The sequence below is a fragment of the Pezoporus wallicus genome, unplaced genomic scaffold, assembly GCF_028554395.1.
Source record: "Pezoporus wallicus isolate ANWC-B61680 ecotype Strahan unplaced genomic scaffold, APGP_CSIRO_Pwel_v1 contig_1438, whole genome shotgun sequence".
NCBI lineage: Eukaryota > Metazoa > Chordata > Aves > Psittaciformes > Psittacidae > Pezoporus > Pezoporus wallicus.
In genome coordinates this window covers 4,091,459-4,112,531 of record NW_026638681.1, presented here as the reverse complement: position 1 = coordinate 4,112,531, position 21,073 = coordinate 4,091,459, and the positions used below count along the sequence as shown (strand labels likewise).

The window sequence follows — 21,073 nt, the reverse complement described above, 5'->3', positions numbered from 1 at the left end:
GTCATATGGTCTTTTACTGGGAATTTTGTGGTTTGCAGTCTTGACTAACTCAAATAGTCACAGTTCTGAAAGAGAGCTAGTGCACCCTGCTTAGCATCTGGACAGACTTTGCCTGTCTCTGTTTGCAAATGAGCCTTACATGACTAGTACATATTTCTTCCTTTTACCAACTCCGGTCTCTCCTATCTGTAAAGAAATTCCCCTTTCCACCAACAGAATTACAAATTGCATCTTATCTTTATTATCATCCTTGAATAGTTCCAAGCAATTTATATACATGAACCTTTTAATTAACTTAAGATGCCTTTCTCAAGAAAATAAGAATTAGTTAGGAAGCATTACTAAGTAGGTCAATTTCCATGATGTTGTAGTCTCTGGATAGTCGTCCTTTTTATGCATCAAAAAACCCAAAGGATTTTTCTTACCTCATCTTTAACATGTGGAAAACTAATGTTCCCTGTGAATTCAGAAGAAGAGGAAGAAAGAATTAATATTTAAACTGAATTATTACCCATACCCCCCCCCAACAAGAATATATAACTTGAATCCAAGCAAGCAACAGAGATTACTGGCAAAACTGGTGAAGAAGCCATTACCAGAACTGTTTTATTAGGAAGCTGAGAAGAGAATGAGAATAAGCATTTATTTCATGAGGGCAGATATTCCCTCCATTACTCTTCCACAGGGAACATATTTTAATCTACTAATAAAGGGGATACAGTCAGAGAATTTTAAAGCGTTATAGTGAATAATTACTAATTATATAGTGTTTAATCCAAAAGCATTTGTCTTGGCTTCTGTCCAAATCTCTCACATAGTTATGCAACTTTCTCGCTGGTCTTTTGGCTAAGCTCCAGTAAAACATCAGTTTAATATTTACTAAGTAGGTTAGAAGTGTGAAAACTACATCCTGTCCTAAGGACGTGGACTCAGTGGTCTGAAAGTTCTCTGCTGCAGCCACCATGTTTCCATGACTACCTTTTGTATAACAGTAAGTGTTCATCCCCTAAGACCAGAAATAAAATTCTTTCTTGCAAGGTATGGGTTGATTTTGGTTTTCTTTCCTCACAATTAGTGACTTCTCCAGCTGACTTTCATCTTGGCTCTCAAAAGAACTACTCTCATATTCCAGTTCCCTGTTAACCACACTCTTTTTTTTTTGTGGTAATCACAAATGCATTTGGGGTAGAAGTCATAGAAGTCAGGCAGTGTTTGACTAGTCTGGCTGTAGTTTGACTAGTCTGGCTCTAGTTGATAACATAAGCCAGAAATACAAGACGCACATCAGTAATTGTGAGCCGTGAAAATTATTCAGTGACCCATGGATGAAAGATTGACTAACCTCCCACTTTTTAGTCCACATAAATACCAAAATTCCATTTTCCTACTGTTCACCCATAAAAAAACACTCCAAGGTGATACACCTTTTCATGGAAAGAGTAATATGGACTGTCCTCATGCATTTATCTTATAACAATAGAAGCCTTAAGTGGTTTTATATTTTATTATACTGCTACAGCTGTTGAGCTGGGCAGTGGTAATGATGAGAGCTACTTTGCCAACCAACAGATGGCGTATTACTTTGCAAATTGCTGCAATGCTGCGAAGACCGTGGAATCCCAGACTAGGACGAGAGTTTTGCTTTCAGCCGGGGTAGTACTTTAACAATTAGTTTCTCATCATGATAGCAATCATAAAAGTGTATTATTTATGTTCTATCCTTCAGAAAACATAAAGACAGCCATTTGTATCAAAGAAGTTGTTATGCTATTTTAAGAGCGCTGTAGAGTACCTTAGATAGCACAACTACAACTATGAAGGCAGTATAGAAATACAAAATGCTGTCCATAACAGAAGAGGTGAAATTCATAATTTGTGAAAAGAAGCAGGTCAAAGTTTATGTAACTTGGAGGCCTATGTTTTCCCCCTGGGTAGTGTAAATAGGAAAAAAGGAAAAATGTGAAAAAATAGAACCCCCCCCTGCTCATTGTAGGAGGGTTGGACTAGATGTCTTGGGAGGTCCCTTCCAACCCTACTATTCTACGCTCTTTTGCTTCTATGAATTTATATATGAGGCACACACTGGCAATATAACATAGAAGTGAGAATGATTTTAATTAGAGGTGGACAGGACAAGTGTTTATTCTAACTTTGTGATGAATGTTTCAATTCCCTCACATTTGCATCTTCTAGCGAATATTGTTTGTAACCAGTAAAACCCCATCAGATAATATTTTTAGGGTCCAAATTCATCCCCTATTGTAATACAACTCACAACAGTAATTATGCTTTCAGGGTGTATTTTAAAAGACCTATACACATACTGGATGAAAAAACTTAGAATCTGGTATCAGTACTAGAACACTTAAATAGCACCTGGACACCCATGTAAAATTATATACCTATTTCTATATCATATGCAGCTAGATTTTTTATCTTGATTGAAGTGTTGTGGTTTAAACCCAGTCAGGTAATTCGTTCGCTCACTTCCCCCCCTCCTTTCTTGCCCTCCCCCTGCTCTCGGAGGGACGGAGAGGAGAATCAAAAGAATGCAACTCCCACGGGTTGAGATAAGAACAGTTTAGTAACTAAGGTATAACACAAATCACTACTGCTACCACCAATGATAATAATGATGAAGGAAATAACAAGGGAAGAGAATACAACACCTCACCACCCGCTGACCGATAACTCGCCCCCCAGGCCCAACCAAGCTCCGACCGATACCTCCTCCAACCCTGCAGTAGTGATTTGTGTTATACCTTAGTTACTAAACTGTTCTTATCTCAACCCGTGGGAGTTGCATTCTTTTGATTCTCCTCTCCGTCCCTCCGAGAGCAGGGGGAGGGCAAGAAAGGAGGGGGGGAAGTGAGCGAACGAATTACCTGACTGGGTTTAAACCACAACAGTTCTTTTTGGCGCCCAACGTGGGGCACGAAGGGTTGAGATAACGACAGATTTGACTGGATTAATAGTCATTCGTCACAATGCTGATTTATTGGGTATCAGAATTGTTCTTCTTGATCTCACAGCTTCAGACCGTTGTAACTTACGTAGAGCCGGTATTTGCTGTGATAGTGTTTATCAAGTGTGGGGCCTGGGCTAAGGTTCTTGTCTCACTGTGCTTTATGGCAATGTCTTGTAATAAGGGTGGGCTCCAGCAGCAGGGCGGGACGGATGTGGCCGTGGACTTGTACCCAGCCCTTCCGGCTAACTCCCAGTTACATCCTGGGCATGACGTGCTGTGGTATGGAATAGCTCTTTGGTCAGTTTGGGTCAGGTGTCCTGTCTCCGCTTCCTCCTGGCTTACCCTCCTCCCTGGCAGAGCATGAGCCTCACAAAGTCCTTGGCCAAACCAAAACATCGCTATCAGCTGTTCCCGAGCTGAAAGTCAAAACACTGCACTACACCAGCTACCAAGAAGGAGAAAAATGACTGCTACTGCTGAACCCAGGACATTGAAGATTAATGACATGGGGCATCAATTTAAGATTAACAGAATAGTTACCAGTGCACACTTTCCTTCTTCATATAATTCCTTCTGTAATAAAATGAATTAAATTACAATCTATTTTCCCTGATCTTTATATTTTTGTCTTTTTAAATTTTACCCGTGCCTTTCTTTCTAATAAAAAAATCATCTAGAAAGCAGTATGTTTGTTACAAGTCAATAGTGAAAAGTAAAGGAAGCAAAAATATATCTGGGATGTTATAACAGTTATTGCAAAATTATTCCTACTAGAAGCAGAAAGATTTCTAGAAAAAAGAATGAAGTTTTATGTATGTGATGAGCATGAGAGAAATTATTCTCTTCCCCCGTGAAGCTTATGATCCAACACCCCCACCTGTAAACAGTTACGTAAATGCTTAATTTGAAGCATATGAGTCATCTCGTAGCTTACAGAGTGTTAAGCAGTTTCCTCATTGAAGAAGTGAGGCCTAGATCAGAGTGATAACAAGGGTGCTTTTTGCTAAGGTTTCAGTAGCAATTTGCTTAGATCCCTTTCCAGTGTCTAGCTATTCAAGTTTTATTTATTCTTTTTCTAATAAGCTGAAAATAATACTGCCCTACAGATTATAGAATTAAACTTGACACCCTTTGTATAAATGCATTAATAAGTCTTCCCCTTTCTTCACACTTCTTTATGTAGCCTGTCAAAACAAGTAACCTCTTTGAGGAACAGATGAAGAAATAGTGACTGAAGAAATGAACAGTCACAAATGTAACTAGCAATACTTGTTAGCACAGCGACATTTACTGCTGCCCACCAGAAGGAGGATCCATTGCAATTTTATTCTGGTTTGTACAGAAGAAGCAGTAATGATAGATCTACAGTATGTAATGCATCCTACAGTTACATTGCCAATGTGGTTCAGACTGAGTGGCCTCTGGTACAGAAGCAGTACGGAGGATCTAACACAGCATTTACAGCTATATGGCTTTCAGGACTTTAGCCATTATATCTGCATATTGCTTTACTATGTAATGTACCCAGGCTTACCCATTCATTCAGCTGGGGCTGGACAGTCTCAATTGTGGAGTCTCATTGACGTGCTGCCCTTGCATTTTAATTAAACACCAGCCCCAATTAAGTTACTGTCCTTAACAGAAAAACCCTGGAAACAAAGATTGGCCAAAGGTCCAATAGTGTTTCCAAGCCTCTTCTGCAGCACTTGAATTCAAAACCTGTAAATCCTGGGAGAGATCCCAGCATCTTGGCTTAACAGGTCAGTCTTGATCCTGGGACTGTCCTGGGCTAAAAGCTCTGAGGTGCTGTCTATTCAAATTAAATAAACTAATCAGAAAAAAAAAAACAAAAAAAAAAAACAGAATTGCAAGGCTATTTTACCAAAAATCCTGTCTCCTGGTAACCTCTGCTTTTCCATCCCATTGTCTAAATTATGGAAACTTAATTCTATTGAACCCAGTGTGTCCAGAATATGTATCATTCATTTATGGTCAGTTTATAAATAAAAATGTAAAAATTCTATACAAGGTATGGTTTTCTTCCTGTCTAACCAGTCTAACAATTTGCCTTGGTAATTTTAAATAATCTATTGGAGCATTTAATGTTTCCACTTAGTGAAAGGATGAGCTAGTAGCTTTGTATTTTTTGTCTGTCTTTGTGAAAATCTGGGGTTTTGCAGCTCTACACAAACAAGAGCTCATCTGCAATATCTCCCATGTCACCAAGATAAGTTTTTATTCATAAAAGTGACATTTAAGTAACTAATAGCTTTTTAACAGTAATATCTCTAAAATGAACAAAAAAAAGGAGGTTTTTTTCCTTCAAAGTCTTCATTTATGCAGAAAATGTCATGTCAACCTTTTTTCTTCTGCCTTTTTGACAAATGCTCTTTTCAAATTTACACTTCATTCTAATACGTAACATGTGCTAATCATATTAGGAATGATTCATTTTATTCAGGATTGCAAACTGCTTCTCTTACCTAGTTCTTATTTGTAATGCCACTTGTAAACCTGCTGTCAGCCAGTTTTCCCATGCCTCTTTTGCAGTGTTGCTTTATTTTGTTGGGGTTTTTTGATTCCTTATTACTCTTCCAACAAATTATTTTCATAATATTTGACGATCTCTTATGCTAGGAGCCTGGCAGATTCCAGTCTTCATAACTTTATGTGTGAAGACCAAAGTGTAAGATGTATTTCCATGTTAACAGGGTTCAGGCTGCCTCTCACCTGATCTGGGTGCTGGAAGTCAGTCTTGGAGTTGTCTCTAGGCAGAGAGGGGCTGGCAATTGCAGAAGATCTTTCAGGATGGGAAGGAAGGGATGGGATGAGAAAAGGTGACTGTGGAAACATGAGGCAATGGGAGTGTTGTGGGGTTTTGTTTTAAGGAGAAAAAACAATACCTTTCTCTTTCATCTAAGCCTTTTACCGGAATCTGCTCTTTGACTACTGCAGTGACACCAAGTAGGTGCCAGAAACCCATCTCGAAGGGGATATCACTACCATAGACACACCCATGAAGAGGTCAAGTCCTGATCTCAACAGCAACAGTCTTTTTCTGCTTCCCAGTTACTCCTTCCACACATTGCTGACCTAAACACTGAAAGCAGAAATAGCTTTTAAAAAAGTCCCTATTCAGCAGGACAGTTAAAAGTTACTACTGATCCCAATGAGTTAGCTTTTCTCTCACGCTCATTGGAACAGGTATTAGTTGTTTGTAACAGCACTTACAAATTATTACATCAATAAAAATCAAAGCCTATAGCTGCAGTGGTATTCTTTAGACTTGATGATGGGCTATGCAATGCTAATGTTAACATAGACTCTTCTTCCCCAGATCTGGATTAAAATTCTAGCTCCAGGTCACAAGTGAAAAGGGGTTTTGCCAGTCTACCCTGGTACCTCTTGGGTTTTTAGTGTTTCAATGCTAAAAGCCATCATGCAGCTTGGAATGATTGGCAGCCTCAAATCTGGAGGGGCAGAGGACTGAGTGAATAGTAGAGCAGCTGCTCAGAATGGCATTCTGCACCTCTGAAGAGAGATGCGCTGTCAGAGACACCAGCCTGCCACTTCCCTACTTTCACAGTTTGTATTGTAAATATTGCGTAATGAATATTTGTCTCTGTTCCTATAACCAGCAGCTGTTGTACTTTACAAAGTCTGGTTTTAGTCCTTTCTTTGAGACTGCAAAAAAAGTTAAAAAACAAAAACAACATTATAGACAGCATTCTGCATTCCTGGGGCTTGAATGGGGCAAGGTGAAAGTTTCCTTTACTTTCACCTACTTCTGAGACATGTCACAATTCACATACTTCTCTGAGAACTTAGAAAATTAAAACAAAAATTACAGTACTGGTGAGGAGGGTAGATTGTGTAAATCGATCAGGAAATTCACAATTATGCTAGTAATAAGGATTGATATTCTGCTTGCTGACCTCAGGTATTTGGCTTCAGATATAGGAGCCCTTAATCTCTCAGATGTTTGGCTGGCAGGACCCTATACAGTACAACTGTGGAAATTACAGCTAAAGGAGAATGAAGGCGGATTAGAGAAACAAGGCCGATGCAGCTGCTGCAAGAACATAAATAATTTAAGCCTTACTGTTGTCCAGACATTCCAGTACTGAAGAACATTGGCAAAAACATGCCAGAAAACAAAATAATTTGATGACTAATTGTTCTTGAGAAGGAAGTTGTTTTGGATGAATCACATTTTATGATGCCTAGCACCACACCTACTTCAAAACACACATGGGGACATCAGGCATGCTTCTTTCTATTGCACCTGCTCAGGCCATTTTCCTGTTAAAGGAAAATAATAACCAATGTAAAGCCAGCCCTCGAGCAGGTGTTATTTAGGAGTACAAGAGCAACTCTCCCCTTCTTGACTGTGTGGCACAAGAACAGCTACTATCTGTGGAGGAGGAGAGAGATCACAGGTCTTCACCTCTCCCAAAATCAGAGTGATGACGGGGCTGGGAGAAGTGGGCAGGCCCCATGGTGGAGCAGAAGCTCTCATGTAGAGCAAGGACCAAGACAGAGAATCTGCTGTCTGGCCCAGGAGCATGAGGCAGGAATCCTGCATTCCGCCAGACCCATCTTTTTTCCTGTGGGAATTCTGGTTATAACACAGGTCCTCTCCTCCACTCGTATACCTGTAGGTCAGAAAGAAGGGTATGGCATTGAAAATTCAAGTTTTTCCCCCATTTCTATACTTCTTTCCTCTAAGGTCAGGCAGCACATATGGAGTGCTCAGTGGAGTCTTTTTATTTATTCCATTGGTGACATTTATGCAGCTTCCCTCACTAAGTGACATCTATAAACGGGCAATTACATAGAAGTAAATACTGAAAAAGCCTGTCTGCCTTTCGTGTGGAAAGGAAGATGATTAATAGCAGTAAATTCCAGCATGTTTATGGTCCATATATATGGTACATATTTGTCATGGACAAGCAACTGAGTTGGTCCATTTGCATTTTTGTGAATGAGAGGGTTTTGTTTTCATGGATTTTGTTTCAAGGGCTTCTTTGGAAAACAGGTGACTAACTCACACATGCAAGAGAAATAGAAAGACTACATGGTGTAATGACCATGGTATAAAACCAGAAAACCTAGTGCAGTTAGAAACAGCATGCAGTCACATTTTTATGCAATTGAAATATCTGATGTGTTGGGACTTTTGAATTATATGAAAAAAATAATAGTCCATGTGATAATTAAATGGTAAACCAGCTATTTCTGAGGTTAGGCTAAGAATTAGTATTTTCTCTCTCCATTGCACTATCTTCATGACATCAGGATTTAAAGCAGAGGTACATCTAAACTATACATATATCATTCTTTTCTTTACAGAGAAAAGCACAGTATGAATAAGCATGAAATAACTTCCCACCCTCAGAAGCTTTATTGCAGTAAAAGGGAAAGTTGGTGTTTATTTTATTTATCTGTTTATTAATAATCGACAGGATCAGTTAACCAGAGCTTATATTTTCAGTGGTGTTTAATGACTTTCCCGGTGAAAATTTGAACAGTGGTTTAACACAATTTTGTACCAAATCGAAATATTTTGATTCACCTAATAGATGTGTTTTATTTCAGTTGTGTTTATCCTGTTGTGCCACACTGCTTCATGGGAATGGTAATTTTCCCCATCCAAATGCTTGCTAAACTAGCCTCAGTCTTTTCCAAATGACATTTTCCATCATGTGGTGTGATCTGACAGAACTGATTAGTTCATGAAAATCTTAGAACTGCTGTTGTTTTCAGTGTGTGCTGAAGAGTAAAGTTTGTCAGAGGAAGAGATAGTGTTTAATTATTTGTTGTTAGTTATTCGGAATCTCAGTTTCCTTAATACTCACCTAGCAGGTTTAGATAACTCTGTGTCTGTTACTTTCCAAAAGCTCCACTTTAATAAGAAATCTTCCAAATGCAGCCTGTTTCTGTCATATTTCTCAGAATACTTCCCTTGCTGAACAATCCCCTGCAACCTCCATGTCTTGCTTCCTTATGAGGAAAGATAAAAGGGAGAGGAAAACTGTAGAGAGGCTGACCAATGAAAAATAAACCCATAACTTACTATTTAACATATATGTATGAGTCCAAAGCCGAGGATTTGCTATCTGTACTTGAATTACCTAATGATTGCATGAACACTACAATCCCTCTTTCCAAAGCAATAAAAGAGCAGGTATTATGAGACATTACAGTAAAACACAGTTTCTAACACTCTTCATTAAGTGCTATGTCTGAAGAAATCAACTGGCTGAATAGTTAGGGGCTGAAATAACCGCAAGAGTTATTAATAGCTGGCAATTTGTATGAAAACTGAATTGTGTGATCTGTTCCTTAAGATTATTGATATTGTCATTTAACTGTGATCTGACACAATAATTTGTTTGCTACAGATCCCCAGAGGTAACCTCTTTTGGAAAATAAGTGTGTTATTTATCATTATCTAGAATCCAGAACATAGCCTGCATTCACCTTGTACAGAAAGTGTTGTGCAGTGCACCTGAGACAGATACTGTGAGAAGGTTCTGAGGCTGCTGCTGGTTGTCATGATTTATGTGCAGGGGTTTTTTGACATGGAGTAGCACTCACTAGAGACTGAAGCAAACCCACTATATTCTGTTCAGAAAGAGCAAGAAAACAGGATTTATAAGAAAACCTCCACAGCAAGTCATTTGAATGTTTTTATCTTCTAAGCCAACATTCTTCAGGTTTTTAAAAAAAAAAAAAAGAAAGAAAGAAAGGAAGGAAGGAAAAAGGTCAATTATTTCTACAGTTTTCACAGTTAAAGATAGTAAAGTGAAAAGAAAGCTGTGCTATTGCAAGTGTTCTTTATTAGAAAATTATTGTCACTGTAGTCATGGGTGGACTGGATTTATCATTGTGTTCAAGTAGCTCCTTAGCATAACAAGTCTACCAACAGCTGCATTCTGAGAGGAGCCGCCTAAGTCCCACTTCCATTCTGCTGTTGCTTTGCCTCTAGATTTGGTATGGGAAGGAAGAAAATGTTGTCAGAGCTGTAATGGCTTGAAACTTCCTTAACTAATAGAGAAATTATTACAGCTTTGTAATTTCTTGGGCCCCACAGTAACATCCAGGAGGCTACAGTCCTTAATATATTTATAATCAATAAATACTCTTTACCAGAGGGATACATATTGGTTTTGGTTTGTTTTCTTTTTTTTGGGGGGGGGGTGTGTTTTTTTGTTGTTTTTTTTTCTCCTAATCTAACCTCTTTGAAATGTGAAAAGATCAACAGTAAAGCCCTCCTGCTTTTCTAGGTGTTTCCAAAGACGTAACCCAGACCAGGACTTCACAAAGCTGAAGTTCCAAGAGGCCATTCTGGTGGTCAGAGACTGCTGAGGGGCCGTGGTATCCCTGGGTGCCTGACCTACCTGCCTCAATTTCAATGCACAGAGACCATAAGGAATAAGGTGTTTATATGGGACTACTTACAGCAGTCCTTATGGGACTCCTTTATGCAAAAGGAACTTCAGGCTGCTAGCTCACGTTGTTTTCTTACTAATGTAGCATCATTAGAAAGCAAAAGCCACAGCACCATTGTCAACAGCAGCACGGTTGAAAAAGAATCCGGAAACAACACACTGAACAATATTGAGCTATGCACAGTGTTGCCAGATGTAAAGTTCCCAAGTCATGTCTGTAACGGCTAAAAAATTGTGGCTTTACATTTAAAGCCACCTCCATATTTTATATTTGTTTTAATTTTTTTTTCCCATTGGATCTGTTTTGTTGTCTAGGATATTTTCTTGTGACTTGTATCTAAAAATAGCTATGCTTTTAAAACAAAACCTACTTTTTGATTTGACAGAGAGGGCACAGGAAAAAAAGCATTTGAGAAATGCATTTGTCTAAAACTAAATCATGAGAAAAATATGAGCTCCTAGAGTAAAAGTTAAGTCAAGCTTGTAAATCAATTGCAGTGACTTTCTTTTCTTTAGCAACTCTTGCTTTATGCTTGTGATAGTTGTTTCCCACTCCAGCTTCAACTTCTGAAGAGGAAGGAATGAAAAATACTTGCTGAATAACTAATTTACCAACCTGACATTACCATCTATCAAGAGGAGAGACCTGCTGTTAGGAAAATCAAGATTATTGGTTCAGGGGTTTTGTTACCTCTTGTGAAATGACGGTTAGTTTAACAATGTATGTACCTGAGAGATGTTCTGGGCATCTTGAGGCCAAAGTCCCATACATCAATTCTTTTTCTGCAGTCTGCTGTGGTGGTTGCTTTCTTCATTGACTTTCTCTCTGACAGTCCTGCTGCTAAAGAGCTCATTCAAAGCAGAAAGGATCTGGGTTTCTTTTCCTTCACAAGCTATGAAGCAGTCCACAAAAAAAGTTTAATATTCTTAGGTTAATCTTAGATCTTACCATATATGTTTCAATACAGCACCTATTAAGTGTTGAAGACTTGAATATCTCACAGCTGACAGCAAGGAAGATGTGAACAGCAACATAGAGACACATACAGACCTTCATTAAGTTTTCTGCATTGAACTGTATTTCAGCAGCTGGAAGCCTTGCAGCGTAAAGGGCTCGTCATATGGCAGTGGATGACTGTCAGAGGTCAAAAGAGTTTAGCCCTATGGTAAATGAGGGCTAGTTTATAAGTAAAAAGCCCCAAACAACCAAAACCAAAACAACAAAGAAAATCCTTATGAAAGAACACTTTTTCCAATTAAAAAAAAAAAAAAAGGGGGGGGAAAATTCAGGGAAGTGATTTTTTAATGTCACAAATAAATAGTCATATCTTCAAATTCAGTGAAAGTTCAAGAGCTACAGTCTCTCTCTGATCTTGTTGCAAACCTTTAGCTGATTTTTTTTTTTCTTTGGTGGATGAATGGTAATGTGTACTCTAAATTTACACATTTATAGCCTGAAGAACTTATTCACTATGTAGTTCGCAGTCCCGTGGAACCAACATACTGCTCTGCAGCATAGTAAAATATGGACAGGTTTATTAATGAGGAGATATACCTGCATAATCACACTCAGCCACTTTGTATGATGCATGCATGATAGTATTTAGTGAAATGATAATACCCAGCCCTTTCAAACCTACATTCAGTGAATTCAGAGAAGAGGGAATTTGTACATTTTATCTTCACATTTGTATGAATGTAAGGCGATGGCTTTCCAGACTTCACAACACACCACTCAGTGATGAGACTAGAGCTTAGCAGTTCCAAGCTTACAGTTACATTTCAGAAAACACTTTTTTTAATGATTTATATTTTAATTTGGCCTAACCTGCTATATGAAACATGCAGCAAGACAGTTACAATCTGGTGAGACAGCACAAGATACCAACGTGTGAAAATACGTACGTAAACTAGAGACCAGCATAGCAGTAGGTGATGCTTTATTTAGGCAAGAAAGGAATCAAGAGGAACCTCTGCAGTTCACCCTGCTCTAAGGGAAGACTTACAGATCCCAACAATATAATCATCTGATGAAGGCTCATGGCTCAAAAATATATTGTACCTTATTTTCTTTTGGGTTTTGTTGTTTGGGTTTTTTCTTAATCATGTTTACAAGAAGACTTTCAAGAAGGGTTGAACTGGTTTAGGACATGGGACTCTGAATACATGAGCAGCTTCTACTTACCTGCCAGCTGGGCTTGGCAGATGACACTGGTAAAAGAAGTGGGTTATTGACTTTGTGAGGAGTTGCCACCTATTCCTCACACCTAAGAACAGCTTTAACATCCCTCCACTTGGAAGACTGATATTTCATCAGTACTTTTCTCTTATATGAGCAGAAAGAATTATTTTAATTCATGTGTGAGAGATTTTGACTGCATCTGCCTTGCCCTTTTATAATTTCATTTTGGAACATTAACATTACAAGCAAATGGCATACTTACATTATAAATGGCATACTTATAAGTGTGTATGTATTGCCTGTGCATTAGTGTTATAAATGTTTTATGTTGTACAGTAAAAGAAAGTCCTGCATTTCAGTACACTTAACATTTCCACTTCCATAATACATCTTTGAGGATTCTTCTAAAAAACGATAGCAGAACTCTGATAATTGTCATTGCTTCCAACAAAAATCGTTGTCCTTCACTGAAGAATCTGTCAAATCTAAGACTAGAATGAGTTCCATTACAGTGTATGCTAACTTATATGACTAATGGTGCAAGTGTAATTTAGACTGCCCATACAAAATGACATTTCACTAACCACAAAACATTCACTATTTGCTAATTACAACTAACAGATTCTTAGCAGGGTGATGTTTTTAATTATAGCTTATGCACTAGGAATTTACTTAGATTTTTTTTTGTTTTTAATGTTTAGAAGGTAAACAGTGCCCTCTCCTGCACATAGGGTCCCATAGCAGTAGTTTTCATGGTGCCCCAAATGTTTCCAGTTAGAGAAAATGGATGCAAAACCGGTGTGTTGCTCTGCTGAAGGGATTTGTTGGTTTCAGGGAAGTACACTTTGTTGTGGTCCCTCCTTGCATTCTGCTTTACTTGGAAGCATACTATGTAACAAAAATTGCTCTCCACTTAGAGGGCAAAGAGCTTTTGATTAATTTAGCTTGAACCAAGTTGGCTGGAATTGATAGTGCAAGTTTATCACAGTGAACAGCAGGAATATGTAGTACTATATATTCCAGTTTCTACAAACATCAGCTCAGTAAAAGCATATTCATCATCAGAAATAAGACTGATGGAGAAATATTCAGTTGAAGCTTACTTTTGGGGTGTTCTTTTACATGTATTTATTACATTATTTCACAGTAAAATATGATAATCATACTGAGAAGTCAAAAGCCTCATTTTTTTATCCCTTCTTGAGGATGCTGTGTTTTGATTTGATGGTTTTTTTTTTCCTTGGGGGGGGGGGGGCTGTTAATAAAAACACTATCAGTTTCACTTACTAATTCTAATCTCATGCCTTTTGACTTTTCCAGGGTCCATAAAATAATCAGTTTACACAAGACACAACCTGAGACAGAACATTCTCAAGAATTTACAGCATCTCACAGCAAAGGGGACAGAGAGAAAGAGATAGATTTCCCTACTAATTTAATTTAAAACATGTAGTTAATTTAAAACATGTAGTTAATTTAAAATCTGTATTTATATTCCATCAAAAATAGACTATAAAACTGCAATAATCCAGCATTTACAGGAAATTTGAAAATATTGTCATAAAAAGCATTACATATCCATTCATCAAACTTTTACAGTTCTTAAATCACTTCTATAGTTTCTCCCAGCACACAAAATACATGTAGAGGAATAGTTGTGTAGGGTTAACTGAGAGCGATTTCTATTGATTGGCTGACAGGTTGATTTATACATTAACTTAAACATGAAGCTACGCAGCTCTTGTATTTGTTTACTTAAATTTTGAATGCTTTCTAAAAATCTGCAGGCTTCTTAAAACCAGACTGCCCATGCAGAGCAGCTGCAGCTGCCAAATTAGGCATTATCTGTCTTCTCACTCCAAAGGTGTACTTCTAGGGAAAAATGCAGCCCAACCTACAGCATACACTTACTCACATGAGGGCAGGTCTGGAGCAGAGATCAAGATGCAGTTCAAAAATACTCTGTCCACTCCTAAAAAAGCCCTTCAGCCGGCCTTTGTCCATTACTTACATGCGCCTACAGTTGTAAGCATCTCTGCTCCACCAAGTGAACTCTACTGCCCTCTGCAATGAGCTGTGAGCTTTGCAATAACAGACCTCTTCATTAATTGTCACAGTTGGTCATTAGCTGGTCACTGAATCTTTCTTGATGACCTGCTAATGAACTTCCCACTGGCTTACTGTGAAGATTGCTTAAGGTAGATGGTATGGGTAATTTATAGCTGAACACCCTGCACACTAATGGCCTTTGCTCAGTGGCTGCAATTGACACAGAACTACTAAGAGGTGTTACATCCTTCCTATTGTATTTCTCAGGTATAAATATTTCTTGATGAATAGAACCTTTGAATTCCATGTTTAAAAATATGTTTACTTATGTTTTTTCAAGGGAGAATTTTCTTCAAGAATTTTATAAGGCAAAACAATTAATGTTACAAATTATTTTTTTCTTACATTTTTTGCCCTTTACAGAAGAAGTTTATTTTTAAAAAACAAACCCGTGTCCATTAATATTCAACTATAAAAGGCTTTGAGGTCTGTACAGCACAAAAATCAGCTCTCAGTGGATATCTGTTAGCTGTAGGAGCCCGGAGAGCTTCGGTGCTTCAGCACCTGTGGTGCCTAATTTGTGTGAATCATGGATAAGGTCACCAGAAGCTACAGTCCCTTTAACTGTGATCTTGACAGCTCTTAAAAGCTGAAAAGTTTCAACAGGGCCTTGACTTGGTGGGAAAGCTCCAGAAGAAAAAGCCCAAGAACTGAGAGTAATGCATTAGGTAGCACTCTTCCCTTTAATACAGGGAGATAACCACAATTATCACAGGGACCTGCTTTTGATTCTGATGTGCAGGTACCTTCTGCTTTAAGAGTGATCAGAATCCACCAGTGCTGTGGTTATGAAGCATTTCACAGCCCTGAATTTGTGCTAGATTGGATGACTGTGGCAAGATATTCATAATCCTTTAAGGTTTTGTATTTTCATATTCACATTTCAGGTATGATAATTATAATGCACGGCATGACAAAAATCCAGTTTATATCTGCTGTGCAACTGCTATAATAAACTGGGTTTGCATCTGTTAAAATGTCCAGGCAACAACCAGAAAGTTTGTCATGTTCTATTACAGGTTTTCATGCACTTGACCCGTGTTAAGTGGTTCCCAAGGCTTATCTCACATGTTAGTCAAAGATTCATTTTCATACTTTTTGATTATGAATGAGACTCTCCTCTCCATCTTACTTTCAAGAACTGGGATACTCCTGTCTCCTTAGCAAGTGTTCCTGACAAAGAGTGTGCCACTAACCAAAGGTTCATGAGATGTTTAAAAGCAATTTAATTCCTAAATAGCTTGTGAAAGCAACATAGATGGTACTTGGCTTGGTGTTGCACATTTTAATTACAAACATTTGATTCTGCACCTTTTACAGTGTGGATGTGAGAGTTCAAACCAGACAGAAGAGTCAGATGCTTTTACAGAAAACCAGAAATAGTTCCAGATAAATAAGGCATTTATTTAATAATTACTCATCTTCTTTTTATACATAATCTTGTATTTGTTTCCATACTGAAAAGTAATAAGATGTTCAAAATAAATGTTTGAAGAAGGTTTGAGAAGGACCAGGTCCTGACCCAAAGCAGTATGTTTTTAAGAAAATTCATTGAACCCAGATGGACTTCTCATGGCATCTCGATACAAAGTGAAGTAGTGTTAACAATGCAGTTTTTATTTTTTTATTTTTATTTTTTTTTAATTTCCAGGAGCTGTGGTCAGTCAGCTTTACAATCATTAGATCGAAAATTGAAGTGTAAATAAAGTATAAGTTTCATCTCAGCAGGAATATAAACTCCATGAAAATACTCTCCTCGGGGAAAAAAAACACTCCTTAAATCACAAAACTTCTTTAAATCACTGTGTAGTTATCTGCTAAAGAAATTGAAATAGTGGTTTAGAAGAGTTGTTGTATGTATCCACAAACATCTTTACAGGAGCGAATGGGAGATCTTTAAGTGTGGTTGTCCTCTAGTTTTATCCCACTTTAGCAATACAAAAAATGCCTGCAAAGCACTATCTCGATCCCTATATGTGCTCTAGTTGAAACCCAAAACCAAGAACTGCTAACACAATGTAAAACTCAACAATGAAAATAAACCAAAGTGAAGGTGTATTACCTTTTTAAATTTCACTCAATTAATTATGCTGCATACATATTGAATTTCTACTCTTTCCTGCATACACTTAATGGTTATTCCTATTCATACAGCAAGACATGTCCTATAATATACAGAATGAGATCACATGTATTCCTTTTTCAAGTTTCAGTGTTCAATACTTGTCTGCTAAGTTAATTCAGCAATGAGCACTCATCTTTCTACTGGCTTTCCCCTCGAAATGGTACCCTACAGGAATCTACCAGCCTCTTTGCAGAAGCCATTGCAAAGCTGAACTCACACAGATGTGATTGCATGTCTATTTTACCTCATCTTTATCTGTTCTCAAAGAAAACATGGAAAATCGAGTTAAATTAGCTCTTTCTGAGAAAAAACAGTCTTTCATTTCCTTACCAAACAGAAAGCTTGGTGAAAGAATTCAAAATTGAATCCTGTTCTCATGTAACATTTAATTTCATTTTTATTTTATTCATTTTCAGAAAATAAATTGAACACTAGTTCAATAAGTAGTTACTTCTGGATGCTTTCAACAGCAGCTGGAAATTGAGGGTCTCTACAGATTATTTTTTTTTAATCAACAAAAGCAACTGATTCAAAACTTTTTGTTTTTAATTGATTTTGAAATAATAAATTGTCTTACATTCTTTGTAACAGGCAGTTCTACTAATCTAACCTGCCGAGCTTTCTTTGGGTATAGTGGAGATGTCAGTCCTTTAATCTACTGGATGAAAGGGGAGAAGTTTATTGAAGATTTGGATGACAGTCGAGTCTGGGAAAGTGACATCAGGTAAAAGAAATTTTTTTTTTTTTTCCAGTTAATATATTTTCTTGGTACTGTAATACTTGTTATCACAGACTAACTCAGGAACACTTTGTTTCTGATCCCTGGTTTTGCAACATCCGTTCTTTACCTTTTCAACTCCACCCGTACAAAACAGAAAAATGCATGCCTTGGCCAGGTCTGATCTTAGAAATATGCAAAAGCAGAACAGCATCCCAATGAGTATTGTGGTGTTAAAGGACTAGAACTTGCACAGTGACTTTTAAAAACTGTGGCAATCTACAATAACAACCACTAAGACAGTTACTAAGATGAAATACAGAAAAATAAACACAGCAAGAAAAACAGCTCAAAAGAAGTCTTTTAAAGCATGGAGCCATCATAAATACTGATGTCTGGCTTCTCTTTGAAATATTTTGCTTTCTTCTCTTCAAGGCAAAAACTGAATTTCCTGAGATGTTATCTGGCCTGTGAGAGCCAAGCATCCTGTTATGTGAGCTGCCTTTATCTGCTGAAATACATGTTTTAGAGAGGATCTGGCAATTCGCACCATGTACTTCTATGGTTCCTAAAAGTACTGCCTCATTTGGAAAATAAGAAAAAAGTGGTTTTGTATTGGGAATTACATGCTTGACATAGCATACCAACTTCTATTCAGTATAAAGTATCTACTTGGATCTGAAGAGAGTTCTTTTTCATTTAGAATTCTGCATGTGTGTATGTCACTGTGTCTATATATCATGGATAAACCCAGAAATTAAGGCAAATCTAAATGTGCATTAAAAAAAGACGATAAATAATCATGGTTATGTTATCTACATGATTGTTTATAATAAAACAAAATAAGATTATTTATACTTCACCTTTTACATAAGGGTTTACTATATCATCAAAAGACATGAAGTCGCGCTCATTGTCACCTAAATCTTGGGATTCTTGATTGTAATCGAAACAACAGACAATTCTTTTAACAAAATCAAGAAGGCCACATAGACATTCGAGTTCATCATCCCAGATGCAGGCAAAATGAAAGTGTATTTCACCCCAACATACTTTAGGTTTATTTTATAAATACACTAAATGGCACATGACAACCAGATCAGCTGTATTTCACGTCTAAAGCTCTTCCTAACCCTTCAACCAAAGACTTGCTATTTTGAAGGCTGACAAAAAGGTGGCAAGAACCTCATTACAATTCTCTTGTTTTGTGGAGGGAGGAGCAGGAAAGCTAGTTTCCACTTCTTTTGCCAGGTGTGAGGTGAGAGAGCAGCCTGGAAAGTTTTGTCATTTGCTTTCCTGGGTTTCTAAAACCACTGATGGTCTTGCTAATAGGGAAAGAAAGCAATGTGAAGACAGGCATGGTCTTATGCAGGAGGTCTTTTATTTATCATCTGTATGAATGAGCAGCATGTGGTATACACATTCTTTCTATTGATTTATAATACCTAGTCAAATTTCATAATACATTCTATAAATAATTTTTCAGACCATAGCATGAACACGTTGTTTCAGAGTGACACATTGAAGAACCTCAGAAAGTGCACAAATAGTGTGTTTGGTCCAGACACCTAATGTGACTCTAAACCCCAAAATAATTGTTTTCACTTTTCTAACATTACAAGACTTCACATACTACTGACCAGGGGCTCCATCAGAGTGTGCAATGATATATTACCAGTGTGTCCATCATTCCTCTTACAGAAGACAATTAACTGAAGCTGTCATTAACATTTACAAAGCCAAATCTCCTCATTAGAAGTGAGGAAGAAAAGGGCATGATAGAATTAAGATTACATCAAACCATAGCCAAATTTGAAGCCAGAGAGTTGTGAATTGAAAGGAGCATTATTATGTCATGATGATGTCGTGCTCTGCTGATACAAGCAGAATAGCAGAGATGGTTGCTTTTTTTCTCAGGGTTCTCAAGGAACATCTTGGGGAACAGGAGGTTTCCATCTCATTGATTATTGACTCTGTGGAAGAGGCAGACCTGGGGAATTACTCATGCTATGTCGAGAATGGAAATGGACGCCGGCATGCCAGTATTCTTCTACATAAAAGGGGTAAATATGCAGCTTTTCACCATGAAATGGTATAATATAGGAGTGGTCTGTTTATAGAGCTTCTTTCTGATGAAAGCATGCATTTTGGCCTCATGAGATATTAATAGACAACAATTATTTTTCTCCGGGAATTTGTTTCAAAATAAAACAAAAAGGTGATTGCTAATTATGCATGTCACTGGGAAGAATACAGTCACACCTTTTAATTGTATTTATATGAAAGGTGCATTTAATAATTCATCAACTTTAAAACTAATAGAGGCTCAATGGAAAAAAAGAGGTGGTAAGAACCCAGAGGTGACAAAACTGTAATAATTTTCTGAAAGAAATAAAATCAAATATTAGAAAAGCCAAGAATAAATACATTCTACCAGAAATGCCACCTAAACCCCATGCCAGGGCAGTTCTTGCATAGCCTATCTATGGACATTTTCCTTCTAACACATTTGTTTAACACCAATGTTTCTGAAGTGAAGCATCATGACAGAAACTGCTAAGGACCTTCGTGTTTCTACTCACCACTTACATCCCATGATTCCCATGGGATCTCCCCATGGAGATAATTATGGAGAGGTGGAGAATCTCTTGCAAAGCAAGGTTCTCAGATCCACTTTGTTCACTTTACCTCCCAGAGGGTGCTCCACATGCTTGGGCTTGTCAGTCACCATCCTCATGCACTATTCTGCTGGTTTATGAGAGCAGTGAAAATCAGGAGCACTGTCTGTATTTTGCTGTCATTACTATGCTTGTTTTCTTATGCTGTGTACCTCCAATTAATAGAACTAATTTGTAGCCATTTTTCTGAACTCTTGTCATTGCTTCCTAAGGGAAGCAGATATAAATAATCAGGTGTTCTACTTTGGTATATTTTCCTGAATTTACTGATATGGGAAATTAACTTATTAAGTAATTGAACCTCAACAATTTACCTGCTAATAGTCATATACTTCTAATTCAGAGAGGTTTGAACCCAGAGAAAGAGCTTAACCCAACACTGAAATCCAGTGATTGTCTTTAATAATGAAATTAGTGCATGGGAGATGGAAAATAAAGGATTTTTAAGGTTCAAATTACTTTGAAACCAGTACTTAACTGACATGTATTGAGCCACATGCTGATGGTGAGTCCTTATTTTCCCTTCCATAGAAGCAGTAACTCCAAGACTGACAACACATAAATCTTTTCTGTTCTATGCCTACCAGCTTTTTAATCTAACAATACCCATGCATAAATTTTGCAAGGGTCTACTTTCCTTGCTTCCTTTCTGGGAGAAATCAGTATGTCAAACAAACCACAGCATGTGGCCTCATGATAGCATGCTTAAGAGGAAGCAATCTCAATATTTAATTGCCCTTATAAATAGCAAAAAGCTAAAAATAGCAAAAAAAAAAATCCCCCCAGTATTTTTTTCCTTCTTTAAGTAAGGCTGAACCTGAAATTTTGATTTGGAAACA

The 21,073-nt window shown here is 37.6% G+C and overlaps 1 protein-coding gene across 1 annotated transcript in view; it reads left to right on the top strand.

Annotated features, from left to right (window-relative positions):
• Nucleotides 1–17,429: 17,429 nt before the first annotated feature.
• The window catches only part of IL1RAPL1 (interleukin 1 receptor accessory protein like 1), a gene marked incomplete at its 5' end in the record, with an annotated part of 33,061 nt that continues 29,417 nt past the window's right edge, over nt 17,430–21,073 (top strand). The window contains 2 exons of the mRNA XM_057411838.1: nt 17,430–17,562; nt 19,474–19,619. Of these exons, the coding sequence (XP_057267821.1) occupies nt 17,430–17,562; nt 19,474–19,619 (279 nt within the window). The remainder of the gene's footprint in view (nt 17,563–19,473; nt 19,620–21,073) is intronic.